This window comes from Rattus norvegicus, chromosome 13, assembly GCF_036323735.1.
Source record: "Rattus norvegicus strain BN/NHsdMcwi chromosome 13, GRCr8, whole genome shotgun sequence".
Taxonomy (NCBI): domain Eukaryota; kingdom Metazoa; phylum Chordata; class Mammalia; order Rodentia; family Muridae; genus Rattus; species Rattus norvegicus.
The window spans coordinates 74081805-74097153 of record NC_086031.1 but is presented as its reverse complement, the minus strand read 5'-3'; the positions used below and the strand labels follow the sequence as shown (position 1 = coordinate 74097153).

Sequence of the window (15349 nt, the reverse complement as noted above, 5' to 3'; positions counted from 1 at the left end):
TGCAACTCCATAACAACAACAACAATATCAACTAACCACAACCCCCCAGAGCTCCTGGGCACTAAACTACCAACCAAAGAATACTCATAGGGGAATCCGCGACTTCAGTTGCATATGGAGCAGAGGATGGCATTGTTTGGCATCAATAGGAGAAGCCCTTGGTCCTGTGAAGGCTCATTTCCCCAGCATAGTGGAATGCCAGTGTGTTGAGATGGGAGTGGGTGGGTGGGAGTGGGGGCATCCTCATAAAAGCCAGAGGAGGGGGGAATGGGAAAGTGGGGGAACTAGAAAGGAGATAACATTTGAAATATAAATACATGAACTATTCAATACAAAAAAATAAAAGTGTAGTCATGTAAAAACAATTCTAAGGAGCAAATACACACTTCTATTTAAGGGCACTCAAGGTGGCATTAAGGTATTTATCCCTAATACCAGGATCTCTGTTAGAATATACTTTCTATATTTTCACAAATAGACATTTACCAATTTTAATATTCATTGGTGACAGATGGTAACTTTTGATTTTTTTAAGGATTTATTTATATGTATGGATATTTCTCCTGCACATATGTCTGGATACCACATCCATGCCTTGGGCTCTTAGATGTTAAAAGAGGGTGTCAGATTCTTTGGAACTGGGGTTCTAAGCAGTTGTGAGCTCACCTGTGTGTTCTTGGAATCAAATTTGGGATTTCCACAAGAGCAGTACGAATCTTGACTGCTAAGCCACTTCTGTAGCCTTTCTCCTAGACTTGAAGTCATAAAGTTTAGCAAATTTTAAATGTAAGAAATTATATGAGATGAAATTCTTTTGAAGCTATGAAAACTAATAAATTCCACTCAAGTTGGATGATAAAACCTTACACAAAGTACTGTACAATTATTGTTCCTCTTTACAGAGTTTTTCCTCTCCTAACCAATCTCATGTAATATAAGTATGCTTTGTCGCTGAAGTATGTGTTGGACATGTACTACTGCTGTACTTCTGTTGGGATTGCTATTAATAGAGTCATCCATGTTATGTCAACTTTCTGATAGTCTAAAGACCCTTTAAGAGACCTTGGCTTCAATAGTTTACGTCCAAAAATATGTGAGCTTACTTTTACAGTAACTTTTAGCTGAGGGATCCACTCCAACAAAATGTTTTATGAAATGCTTGGAGAAATTTGCTTGAACCAGTTGCTGAAAAGCATTCAGACTTTAAGCAGTTATCCACATTACTTTTTTGTGACCAATGCCTTGCAATGTAAAAATGATTTATAAACTAACTAGACAATTTAAGAGGTCACACGGTTTGGAAACTTTGGGTAGGCACCAGCACACACAAGTTTAAATCAGGGCACTGAAGATAATGAGCTGCAGAGTTTGAAATCCCACCTACTTTCTAGCCACACCCATTGTTCACAAGCGCTCTGTGGCTTCTTCCCTGCTACACAGGCAGAGCTAACGTTCTTCAACGGTCAGAATAGAGACCGCATGGCCAGCAGAGCCGTAAGTGCTTCCTATGTGATTGTTCACAGACAAGATCAGTGATCAGTCTTGGCCAGTATACGTCTGGTTAAAACGATAGCTGACTTGGTTTAATTGAGGGTTTATTGGTGCAAAAGAGAACCAGGAGTTGGAAGGACAGTCCTTGCCTGTTATTTGATCTCAGCAAATCAAACTCTTAGATCTATGACCAGATCTGGAAGGACCCAAGAGATCTGATAGTGATGATCTCATACAGAAAGGAATTCTTTATTCTTATTTTTAATTGTAAACTTTAAGTTCATTGGAAGGAATCCACACATTTTATCTTTTGTTTATGTTGATATGTGTAATTCCAAAAGGGTTGGGAAACACAACATTAAAATTACTCACCAGTACATTTTTCTTTGTTTTAAAATAAGATTTATTTTCATTTTTATGTGTGAGCGTTTTGTCCGGATGTTTGTATGTGCACCACATGCATACCTGGTGCTCAAGGAGGCCAGAAGAGGAGGTCAGATCTACTGGAATCATAAGTGGCAGTGAGCTGCTACGTAGGTGCTGGGGACTCTGGGGACTGAACCCAGATCCTCTGTAGGAGCAGCCAGTGCTCTTATTCACCGAGCCTCTTTCCAGCCCCAGCCAGAACATTCTGTACAGCCCACAAGTGCTACTTCTTCGAAAGACTCTCACTCCACCTGACAAAGGTGTTTCCAGCTCAGCTGTGGCTCGATAAACTTTTTTTTTTTGTTATTTATTTTTATTTAAAAGAATTTGTTTCCCTATCACAAAAATTAGATAGCCACACTGCCAACAGCAAAGTTCATAGTTACACTGACGGCGGAGAATTCTCTGGATATTCCCAATGTCCCAAAGGCAAAAAGGAGGGAAAAGGTACTCAGAACACATCCAAACGACGTTGGGAGAGACATCACATGCCATTTCTTTCTCTTCTCATCATCAGCTGCAGACGGCTTTTGGGGGGATCAAACACAATTTGACTTCAGGAAATTCTTTATACCAATTCTAGCACCTAATGGGGAAACAAAAGGAAGAGTTTTACAGAGTAGCTTTAAAACAAAGAATTTAAATGTGCTTTACTGTATGGATTACTGGAAAACCAAACAAAAATAACTACTAACTGGTATAATGCCAAAGAACTGGAAGAAACCAGATGTTCATTCCTTCTTTCAATTAAAGCACTGTATGAAAAATTTCGAATTAGTTATTAAACCAATTAGAGAACTTTCAGGTGAACTACCTGAAACGGATGAGGACAAACGGGCTGAGGTGAAGCACACACAGTATTTTGGAGTATCAGTTAGTATCTTTAATTCATTCTTAAAAATTTTAGATCTCTTTTTTCTCTTAAGAAATATGTCAACAGCACTAGCACTAGTGACTCTAGTGACCCAGGCTTTAGAAGGCACCAATGTTTGCTAACTATGTGGTGTCATAATACTTGGTTAGATTTTGGTGTTATTATCGTGCCATAAAAATAAGCTGGGATGGTAAAATAAAGTGAAAAACAAAGATGGAAATGACCAAGAGAGGGCAGAGAACACTAAGGGGCCTGGGAGACTGCCGAGGATTGTCTCATGGACACTATAATTTTAGGTCAGAAAGATTTGAATGGTGCCACCCTTCACCTTTGCTTGCATATGCTTGTTTATATACATTATAAATGTCCCTTGCCGTAACAGGCCAATGCTGAAAAAACAATTTTCAGGTTTCCTTCTGAGGATCTGTGGGATTCCACCATAGCCTTAGTCACTATAGGGTGTTAATTCTAGTTCTTCCAGATGTCTAGGTTGTTGATTTAGGTGTCCATTTTCAATCGATGCCTTGCCAAGTGAATGTGAAATTGAGAGAACGTAGCTACTTCCATTAGCTAATTTCAAGACCTAACACCTTACTTGAGGTCTCCAGGAAAGAACGGATGTTGATCCATGCAAAGGCCTAGTTTTCAAATAAGTTGTGATTTTTACCACATATACTATCTGCCTGAGAAAGGTGACTGCCACATGAGTGAGCGTAAGCAGCTATCAACGTGCTTCTAGAGTTTGTATGCTTTACCTCCATAGCTTGTGCTTAGTTTCTATTGTTCCCTTTGTGGCTTGGGCACTTACAAATTAAAGAAAGTTGTGGCAAAAAAAAAAAAAAAAAAAAAAAAAAAAGTACACTGGTAGGTAAGACAGACACATCATAAAAATAAATGCTTTCTGAACTTTCTATTAGAATATAGAGAAGAATCACATTCTCTCAGAATATGTGTTAGTCAAACTTATGTACTTAAAAATTTCTATCCAAAGTTTTGTTTATAAAAATTTCACTGCTTCGCTTGATTTATATAAATACTGCACTATGACCAAGGGATACATACTAAGTGCTATAAGCAAGTAAAACTGTATTTCCTTGGAGTATTATTAACTAAGAAGAAAGCATGTAGAAAAGTATGAGTCTTGTAACTCAGAGTATGCTCCAGGAATGAGACAGAGTTTCAGATTATGGAACACTAAAATTTCCCCTCTATCCTGACTCCCACCTTAGCAAGGAGGAAAAAGCCTTATTACATATGAGGAAAAAGAAAAACACAAGCAAGAACAAAAACTACAGACGACGGTAACATACAGATACATGAGCAGCATGCCCTGTCAGACTGTTTACTAAGTCCCTTGTGATGTGGATGCACTGGTCCAGTTGTACTGGACTGCAGGTGCGCAATATCCTTCCTGTTTCTATCTGATCATCTGTTAACCCATCTTGCTTACAACCCCAACAAGCATAGTTGCCTCCATAACTGTGAGCTACCTATTTCCTTCAATTTTGGTTAAGTCATTTTGAGGACAGAAATCCGTGATCGTGAAGGCTAAGTACAACTGTATACAACTGTGTGAAAGAATGGCTTACCTTAATTGTACCCTGGCTGTTAGCAGCAATCAGCACATTGGACTCCTAAAAAGAAACAAGAGCTTTAGGAACAAAGGAGGGTTTCCTGGAGGGCAGCTGAAGAGAGTAATTTCTTTTCATCCTTCTTCCTTCACTTCACCCTAAGACACCAAGGGACTCTAAAGTGGAAGGAGAACTTTCAGCATAGGTAACTGCAACAAGAAAAGGCAGGCATCTGCTTCCCCAGTACATTCTCTTCTACTGACTGTTTACCATACAAAGGACTGACACATGGTCAACATCTTCAGTGCACCTCTCCATGGACAATCAGGACAAGGACACAGAGATATACTTCTTACAGAAGGAAAACTGGTTCTATTTTTTTCCTAGCAAGAGTATTTCACTATTCAACATGTGTGTTATTAACAGTCTTATAATAACTTCAATGAGAATTTATATCACAATGCATCTTTAATGTTTTAAGACTTAAGGAGGAAAAACTTTTTCCTTGAAGGCAGGAGGCAGGAAATGATAGGAGAAAAGATAGGACAAGAATGAGTTACTTCAAAATAATCTCAAGATTGAGACATCCTCAAAGAGCTAATGGAGCTCAACAACTTGGAGACACACTCAAGTCTTGCTCACAAGAACAGTCAGCTAAGAGGTGTACAGACTTAAGACTGCCATACAAACTCTATGGCTATTAGAAAAATAAAAAAATGACAGCTGTGTAAAACAGATTAAATGACTATGTTTAATGAGACTGGGATCTGCCTGAATATCCTTTACTTAAGACTTCAGGACCAAAGTACAAATTAGGAAAAACCAAAACCAAACTTTTAATCTGTATGATGAGAATATCAGATCAGCCAAGGTGAGCTATAAACTTTAGCCTTTGAAACTACATAAGACATTTATTTGTGTTTCAAATATGATTTTCCTTTTTAACTTTTCCCTCTGATTTTAAGAACTATCTGAAAATTACTCATTTTGTTAATACTAGCATATGAGCAAATGAGTTTGTTCCACTACCACAGGATTTCCAGAGGCATTAGAATACTCTTCAGTATACTAAGGAGATAGCATCCACGGTCACACTTCTATCAGGACGAATGAGACCTGAATATGGGCATGGCTAATCTTTTGCTAGCTAGAGATTTTCCTTGCAAGCGTAATTGGAGAATGCAGACTTCACTGAAGGCCTTCAGACATTTTCTTTGGTGACTATACACACAGTTTCAATGCTTTCACACTGACAGAGCATTTGAAGTAAATGGATGAAGAAGTGGATTTGTGATTTATCTGCTCCTTCATTAATGTGAGACTGGCTGGAATAGGCAGAATTCTATACCTGCCTCAGAAAATAGGAAAACACTCAAACAAAAGCTGTATTACCAAAGCTCCCTCTACAATACTCAGAAAAGATTAAGACAAAAAAGATCTCTAATCTACAGGATGTTAACTAAGAAGGATGAAGATGCCACAATTCCCAAGAAAGGTATGGCTAGAAAATGGTACCACAGGGTGCTGGAACCCTTAGGAACCATCCACTGCTGTGGGGCATATGATATAAGGACACAGAAAAGCTTTCAGTCTTCCTTTCGTTTGTTTTGGTTCGAGTTACTTTTTAATGTAAAGTGGGAAGGCAGAAAACCTGGTGAAGATGAGGACTAAGCAGGTAAGTCTTTTTTGTGTTAATGCTATAAACTATGTAACTCAGTTATCAGATTCCTGGTGGAAGGAAACATGAGAAAGTATTATGTACACGGATTGAGTATTCATGTTTGGAATGGGAGTTAAATGTAAAAAAAAAATCACACATTTCTGTACATTTTATACACACAGCCTTTTAGTGTGCTTGCATTTATACTGCAACCTGTTACATAAGATCAGGCATTAACTTTTTTTTTTTTTTTTTCTTCTTTTCGGGGCTGGGGACCGAACCCAGGGCCTTGCGCTTCCCAGGCAAGCGCTCTACCACTGAGCTAAATCCCCAACCCCCATTAACTTTTCTATTTGTGGATCGTGTTAGCATTCAGAAGTGTCAGGGTTCAGATTATCTTACAATACAGACGTTTAGAGTCAGTATAGAAATACAATAATTTAAATTGAGTTAAAAACTCAATTTAAAAACCAATACCTTGAATGGTATTTCAGGACTAATCTTTGCATAGCACAGTATTCTAAGAGTTCTTATACACCTCAAAGTATTCAAAGCAACAAACAACTGAAAAACAAAAAGCAGCGCCATCTTGTCTTAGTACAACTCTCCTCCAATGAACAAAGGAGTGATTTAGAACTATATTTTTTTTCAATCTAACAGAAATAAAAAACCAGAAACTTTACTTCTGTTATTAGAGGTTATTACCTAAGAGCTTTGAATGAACCAAGACATATTTGCAATTTGGATGGCTGTTGTTTGCTGGCTGTAACTATAGTCTTGCTACACGAAGCCTTTTACTGTTAAATAAAACTGGCGGTAATTCTCATTACCTTTGTTTTTTTTTTTTTTTTTTTTTTTTTTTAAAAAACGAGTAGCTTGCTGTAAAACTATCCTCAAAGATAGCTAATAAACAATGTCTACTTCTTTTGCACCTGAGGATTAATAAAAGATAATGAAAAATTTAGCAGGGCTTTTAATAAAAATAGACATTACATATACAAATTTGTTATAATGCCAGTGTAGTACTTGCTCTACAACAGTGTTTAACAAAACTACTGTGTTAAAACCCTGAATAACCTGACAAAGAACAAGTATTTACTTAGTTTAAGAACTTGATTCTTGGGCTGAGTAGAAAACTTCACTTCCATTTGGTGAAACTACACAGTGTTAGGAAAATAACAATAGTTAAAAAAAAAAATAAAACTACTGCCAATTATCATTATCAAACTCCAGGGTCACAAAGTTTCCTGGGGGGGTAGGGGCAGGCAATAGAATCAAACAGACCCAGCAACTAGGACAACAATGATACTATCAAAAGGGAACATTAAAGGGTGTCCTAATTACATCCAAGTAGTTAAAGGAAACACTGGAAGACATAGCACGAGAAGCAAACAGAAATACACAGCACTGGAAACAGGAAATTTCCTGGAGGAACACAACAGTGAAGACAAGAAAAGGCAAAAAGGAACGAGCACTGAATGCTGCTGACAGCCCAGAGACCAGTACTTCGGTGCTCAACAGGTTCATACAGACATGTACACATGTGTAATTAGGATGCCAAGTACAGAAGGGGGAACATATGAAAATGAATGACAAGAATTCTGTGCTATCTGGAAACAAAGATAAAATGTAAGTTATCAGGAATGAAGAAAGATATATCACTAGATATCACAGGTATTAAAATAATGAATCATTATGAATTACTTTATGCCAATAAGATTGACAATAATGTGAACAAATTATATGGAAAATGCAAAATTTCAACGAAAAATTGATGAGTAGGGAGTGAGGAACATTTTCAAATTCAGTTTATGAATGAAAGCAAAATTAGATAAAGACATGAAAATAAAATTAGCCAACTATCTTTAGAAATACATTTTTATAAAATCTTAAAATACCATCAGTAACCGGGAAGCATCTACATATAAAACAGCCCATTAGGGACTGGTGCTGACTCAGCAGACAATGGCCCTTGGCTTCACATCTAGGACCTGAGTGCTAAACCTTGGGCCCACAGGGTAGAAACTGAGAGCCACCTCCCACAATTTGTCCTCTGATTTTTACTTGCAAAGTACTGTACATACACACCCACACAAAAAGATTTAAATGTAGAGAACAGTATATTATGTATAGTTAGGATTTACCCAGCTCTTTTTTTTTTCTTTATTAACTTGAGTATTTCTTATTTACATTTCGATTATTATTCCCTTTCCAGGTTTCCAGGCCAACATCCCCCTAGCCCCTCCCCCTCTCTATGGGTGTTCCCCTCCCCATCCTCCCCCCATTACCGCCTTCCCCCCAACAATCACATCATTCACTGGGGGTTCAGTCTTGGCAGGACCAAGGGCTTCCCCTTCCACTGGTGCTCTTACTAAGCTATTCATTGCTACCTATGAGGTTGGAGCCCAGGGTCAGTCCATGTATAGTATTTGGATTTACCCAGCTCTTAACTTGGTTTCTAATATTAACAAATCACCAACATACTCTGGTACAGGAAAGCTTAGCATTTATACAAACCGCTGGGTTCAATTCCTAGCATAAAAAACAACAACAACAACAACAACAACAAAACCAAAACAAACAAAAAAAAACCCAAAAAACCAAAACCAAAACCAAACAACAACAACAACAACAAAAAACAACCCAAAACCAAAAAAAAAAAACAAAAACAAAAACAAAAAACAAAAAACAAAACCAATCAAAGAATACAATTCATCATGTTGAGAGGAGGGGAAAAACACATTGAAGACAAAATTCACTTACTAACTTATAATAATTTTATTCAAGGTGTTAAGTTGTCTAAGTGTAAAATGAAAACCTCACACCACACAAATATATATAGAAATTAATGAGTATTGACTATTCATTTATAGATAATCACCTAACATTAAAAATTATAAAACATTTCTGTTTCTTAAAAACAATACTGTCTATTTACATTGGTCAGATAGTAAAGTATTAATCATTTTTGTAACTACAGTTAAAATTCTACAAACTAAACGTTGAGCCTAGCAGGTCAACAAAAAGCAAAGGAGCTATAACATAAGAAAACAGAAAGCTCAGAAGCAGATCACTGTGTGATCATGTGACTTTTCTAAAGATCTTGGCAAAAATAATTAGTATTACAAAGAGCACCGGAAGGGGCACTGTTTGCTGTTTTAGTTGGCAGTGTTAAAGTAGGAGAGGGAAGTCTAAAAATGAGACAGGCTAAAGTTTCATGCGATAGTCACTTTTATTCAGCACACCAGAAAAGATGGTTAGGAGATATCTGCAATATCCAATTACATGGATAAATTGAACAAATAATAGCCAGCTATAATGAATAATCCAAAGCGAACTCACTCCTATCTACTACATCTGGGAGGGGGCACCAAAGCACAGTCCAAGAACAATTCCTTGTTTTTAAAACGAAAACACAGCCCATAAGACTCTGTCTTGTTTTCTTTGAATTTTTTCGTAAGTACTCAGAATTCCCTTCACACACCGGGACTGTATTCTGACAAACCATATTTATGAAAAGTATTGTATATCTGCTGAAATACATATGAAAAGAAAACTAAATCTTTATATTTTATCATCTTAAAGTGAATTTTAAATAGATGGAACACATAAATGTAAACAACAACAAAAATTCTAAGATTAAAAAACCCCACAGAATACGATGTTTGAGTTGAAAAATAAATCTTTTTAGATTGTAAAAAATATCTACCTTAAAAATGCTAATAGTTTAAGACTGTAGTCCCCAGTAAGTAGACTGCACTGCAGTGGAAGTTCAAGACTGTATGTACAACGTGGACTGGACTTGATGGGCTAAAAGATTAAAAGGAGGGCACCAAAGTTGGATGGGTAGAGAATGGTGTATGTGTGTGTAATTGGGAGGAATTGGAAGAGGGATGAGTATTATCAAAACAGATTGTATGAAATTCTTAAATAACTAACAGAAAAAAACTGCATGGAGTTTAACAGGATAAATAAAACTGTGGAGTTTATGACCATCCTGAGGGGAAAAAATGCTGACTATCTCATCAAGATTAATTATAACTTAGTTATCACAATAAACAAACTAATAATATCACATATGGGCAAGGAAAAGGAGCAAGTAGGTGGTCAGACTTTGCAGAGAAGAATAAAAAATATTCCAGTACTTGTGGGAAAAGGTTGTACAAAGTTAACTGCATACCTCTCTTACAATGTGGCAATTCTACCCTGTAGATATGTGTAAAAGAAAGACTACTAAACCATATAAATATTTGCTTATTATTCAATTCAAAACCTAGAATATAGTTCAAAACCTGGAATAGGCCTTATATTCAAAATGAGTGAACACAGACAAAACTTCTGCTATAGTTATAAAAAAATTTTGCTTAGAAAAAACAACACCACCATAAAACTATAGATACAAGGAATAATGTCAACAAATTCAATAACAACAAACCAGGTTGAAGAAGCCAAAGAGAAAGAACACAAATATTCTGCTGTTTCTATTATATTACAGTCTAAGGAAAACCAAGACCAAGAACCAGCTCATGAAGACATCAATGTTGGTTTCTATCATATTGAACTAGCAATCTTGCCCTGTGACTAGGAGAAAGGGATCTTAGAAAAGCATTTATCAGTTACAAGGGTGCATCACCTCTCATTACTGTTTCAAAAACTGTTCCATATAGAATTTGCGAAGAGAAATAGGGGAGTTCAGGACCACAAACAAGAATCATTCCACAATTAATGATTAATTGTGAGCTGGGGTTGCTCACCCCAATGTTGTGTGCCACTCAGTTCCTACAAGGGCTCCTTTACTCACTAAAACTTAGACTCAACCAACACTTTGAATTTTGTACTAAGAAGCAAAAACTTTGGAAATGGTCATTTATAAACTTTAGCTATAGACTCAAAAGGAAACACAACTGTATTTTGCTTTTTTATTCAACATAGGAACTCATTTTAGTATAGGACAGCCTTGGACTAAAGGCAGTTCTCCTGCCTCAGCTTCTCAAATGCTGGGATTACAAAGGTCTGAGTCATAGTGTGTAGCAAGAAGTCAATTTTTAATACAAAGAACTTCATGAAAGCTCCCAATGGTCCTCTTGTATATAAAATATTGATAGCTCAAGATTAATTAATCCAATCCCTAGAAAAACAACAATTATGTATATATGTATGTATATATATTACACATGCTAGTTATAGATTTTTTTCAAGTAATTAAGCCAATAATAGTATCTACTTTCAAAAGCTACCAACCAGCCTGTATTTGAATAGGAAAGGCAGGAGTTCAAGGCTAGAAGTGTAGTTGACATGAAGCCTTATTTTAAAGAGCATTGATTGAGAAAGGACCAAACCACAAACAAACAAAAATCAATAAAAAACTTCAAAACGCTTGAAGAAAACTTGGTGTAGGAAGATGTCATTGTGCAGGTGAAGGGAGATACAAGATAGAATGAGGCCTGTCATTGGATGAGAAGGAAGGATGGGCGGGAGAAAAGTTTTAGAGAGGAGGAGACTAGAGTGAAAGAAGGGAGAGCAGCCGAGAGAACATGGAGGCGGATGTTAAGATTCCTCTCTGCACATTTACAGGTTGTTATTAATATTAAGGGATGGATGTGTACAGAGCTTTATATGTCTAGATGAGCAAACTATATCCTATCAATTGGATCAATTGTTGTGTGTTCTTTCATGTGGCGATTTGAGTTCAAGGGAGTGTGTGGTGGCTAGACACACTATGCGCCACAAAACTGGAATGTATATTGTCTGGCATGATGGCAACCTGCCTTGGGAACTAAGTGGGTAGAGAGATTGTTGCCAGGCTCAGAGAGTAGCCACTGGCAGTGTGATATGGGATGGACTTTATATATGATAGCGGGTGAGACCCTTTCCTGACTGAGATAAAGATATCAACCAGATATCGTGGGGCACTACGGTGCCGGACCTAGAGCAGGATAAAAGAGAGCATTTTATTTTAATTTTACAGCAACGACTTGGTTTTCTTTTTTGTTGGCTTCTATAATCTAGTACATTTAATCAGCAGAGATATTGCACAAATGATAAAGAGAGCAGTGGAAATTTAAAAAACTGTATGGAGGGGAACGATCAGACTTAGCCAGCTATCCTAAGTCAGACAGAGACCTCCATGTTTATGTAGGATCGCTGCCTTCTGCAGACAAAAGATAGTTCCTCATTTGTCTACAATGTTGACTCTGCAGCTTCCATTTTCAGTGATTTATTATTAATACAACATTTATTGTAAAGTCTTTATATTCCAATTTTCTTTCTGTATTTTTATATTATTCCAACTTCTAATTGCTTAGAATTTTCATTTAGATGCACCGTAATATAATGAAATAAGGTAAATGAAAAAAAAAATCAGGATTCAAATAATAGAAAAGAACCCCCAAAAAAGGTACATTGAAGAAACAAAGCAAAGGATTTGTAGTCAGGGAGAGGACATCTAAGAGTACATACATTCAGGGAAGAAGGATGGAGACCCACAGACGTACTCTCCACACCTCCCTCATTCCAATGGCTGCAAGGCTTTTCACCAAGTGGCCCATGTCACTTAATTTTATTTGCTATTCAAGATATCTATGATACCTTCAACTGACATCACATGCCAAAATCTAACTTGGATAAGCTTGAGAACACTATATTCACAATGATTTACGACAAGGAATAATGATTCTATATTGCTGATGAATATTAAAAACAGAAAAGAACTGCATTTCTTCCCCCAAACAGATCTATCTATCTATAGTAGTATATGTAGAGAGGTAAGGAATACAGAAAACTCATGGCAAGGGAACAGAACAGGAGAATAAGGGCAAAAACAGAAAAATTTAAAAGATGGAGATATGAGACACCCAAAGAAAGAATTTTTGTACTTGATAAGTAATTAGAAGATAAAGATATAGAATAAAACTGATTCTATGCTATTTGCCTTAAACGACATAATGTAAACCAGAATATAAGGAAATAAGAATGTTAAGACATCAAAAGTGAAAAGAAAATTGACATGTTGTGATACATTTCTTTTTCTCCTACAGAAGATACTCTTAGAATTCATCCTTCTCCAATTTAAATTCCTCACTGCTGAACTGACTTAGTCATGTTTTTACTTTTGTTATTTAAAATTTCAATTAACAAGCTAGACTTTAAATTGTTAGATAAACATCTACTAAGCAGACACAGGTGAAGAAAGTGTAAAACTGTGATCTATGGCAATTTATTTCATTGGTTTGGATGGTGGCTGTCACCTGAAGGCCCATGTGTTAGAGGTTTGGTCTATTGGTGGCATTCTTGTGAAGCAGAGTATGTGGCAAGCAGATCTTGGGGGTGAGGGTGGGGGTGCAGTGTTAGGACATTGGGGATTATTTTCTCAAAGGGAACAGTAGACTCTAGTCCCTTCTTCTGCCTGTTTGCTTCCTAGTCATTGAAAGAGCACTATCATCTAGCATGCCCATAAGAGTTACAAAATAATCCATTAGATCAACCTTTGACTGCAATCGCTAAGCCTGTGAGCCAAAAATACATCTTTACTCTCTTAGGCTCACACACTGGGCTACAGGGACAGAGTACTAACTAAATGAATTATTTCTGATAACAAAATTCAAAGTGGCCATAGATTATTTAAAAAAGGAACAAAAACTCTTTTCTAGGTCTTAAAATTTTGATTGATACTGCACAGCAATCAAATGAAGAGTGTTATCAGAAATTGATTATGAATGACCAAATGAAACAGTTTCCTGGAATCTAACCCGCAAGAAACCTTGCAGGTTTACAAGACAGTAGTGACTGATATTTCCCTCTTGTCCTGGACACTACAATACAACCACATAATTTACAAAAATGGTCATCTGTGTCAGTATGTAGTCAATAGACTTGTAAGAGCAAGCCTGTTTGCTTTCTGTCAAACAAGTTTAGTTTAGATAATCCGGTGTTTGTGATATTAAATAAATCCTGCATAAACATAAATATGTTTTTACCCTCACTGTCGTTTCTGAGTTTACATTCCTATATAGAGTACCACAATTGGCTCTATATGCTCCATGAAGGGCCACTGTGACAAGTTTGCTCCCTCAGGTAGCTCTACTGATCATGGTAACATTTTAGAATGATACTAGAAGGCTGTCAGGTTGCTAGAGTCTGCACTGAGATGAACCAGAGGTCTCATTTTCAGAAACTTTGAAGTAACAAGTATAAGGCTAAGAAACTACAATTTTCAACACACATTCCAGGTAATTATGAATTCTAACGTAGGCAATCAGTAGATCATACCTTTGTGTTCTATGTATACATGTAATATTGAAAACTGTCTATGATACTGAACTTGGAACAATAACTTGCATTTTCTGCTTCTGAAGGTTATCAGATGTCACATAAAAGTTACACTTTATTGTACAATCATTAGAGGCATCAATGGTAGATTTTAAACAAGCAAAATAACTGAAATAAGATTTGCTGTGAAGGTCAAGGAATGATGACAGCCTTAACTAATGGTACTTTAAAAAATCAAATTAGCACATGTGTGTGTGTCTGTGTACGAGAGAGAGAGAGAGAGAGAGAGAGAGAGAGAGAGAGAGAGAGAGAGAGTGTGTGTGTGTGGGTGTGGGTGTATGTGTGTGTGTGGGTGTATGTGTGTGGTGTACATTTCTAAGACCCTAGTCTCTAATGGTTTTTACATAGTCTTCAACTATATTGATTTTAAAATGAACTATCCAATAAGACCGTGCCTAACAAAACTAAAATTCCCGGCTTTTTCAAATGGTAGAAAACTATTATAATAATATATACTGTTTGAATTTCTATAGGAACTTTATTGTTTCATAAGGGAAAGACTTAATTATTTCTTCATATATGTTAATAGAATTATTGAAGAACTGTTTACCACATACAAATATCATGGCACAATTTCTTTTTTTTTTTTTTTTTTGCTGTAATCACACGAGGAAGATTTATTGTAAGCGAGATGAAACGAGAGCTCAGGCCAGCATGCTGGGGTCGAGACTCATACGCCACACAGGGAGTAGAGGAGTTCGACCCCGACCTGAATTTTCACAGAGCTTATAAAGGAAAAAACCACAAACCAGGGGGATCAAGAGGGAGGGAGGAGGGGAATTCCAAAACCATAAACTGCCCATACATTTAGGTCATATGCTAGTCATGTGTAACACTAGGCAACACACCCAGGACTTTGTGACATTGTGATTAGGGGTAGTGACATTTTACAGGGCATGGCACAATTTCTTGATTGCCTAAATATTCTCCCCATAATTTTTAAAATCCCTGCCTCTGGCTAATCTTGCATTGAAACTTTCCCTACAAACTCAATTTCAT

General features: G+C 36.7%; 1 protein-coding gene and 1 non-coding gene across 7 annotated transcripts in view; both read right to left on the bottom strand.

Annotated features, from left to right (window-relative positions):
• Positions 1-1870: 1870 nt before the first annotated feature.
• The window catches only part of Cop1 (COP1, E3 ubiquitin ligase), a 141226-nt gene continuing 127747 nt past the window's right edge, over positions 1871-15349 (bottom strand). For 5 of the 6 annotated variants that reach the window (XM_063272480.1, XM_063272482.1, XM_063272481.1 and 2 more), the window contains 2 exons: positions 4381-4425; positions 1871-2503 (listed from right to left, as the gene is read on the bottom strand). In XM_063272480.1, the coding sequence (XP_063128550.1) occupies positions 2486-2503; positions 4381-4425 (63 nt within the window). In that variant the 3' untranslated portion in view covers positions 1871-2485. The remainder of the gene's footprint in view (positions 2504-4380; positions 4426-15349) is intronic. The other variant, NM_001025126.1, reaches the window with a different exon arrangement.
• On the bottom strand, positions 12093-12154 carry Mir1843b (microRNA 1843b). Its single transcript, NR_128669.1, has one exon. It is a non-coding gene; the product is annotated as a microRNA 1843b (primary transcript).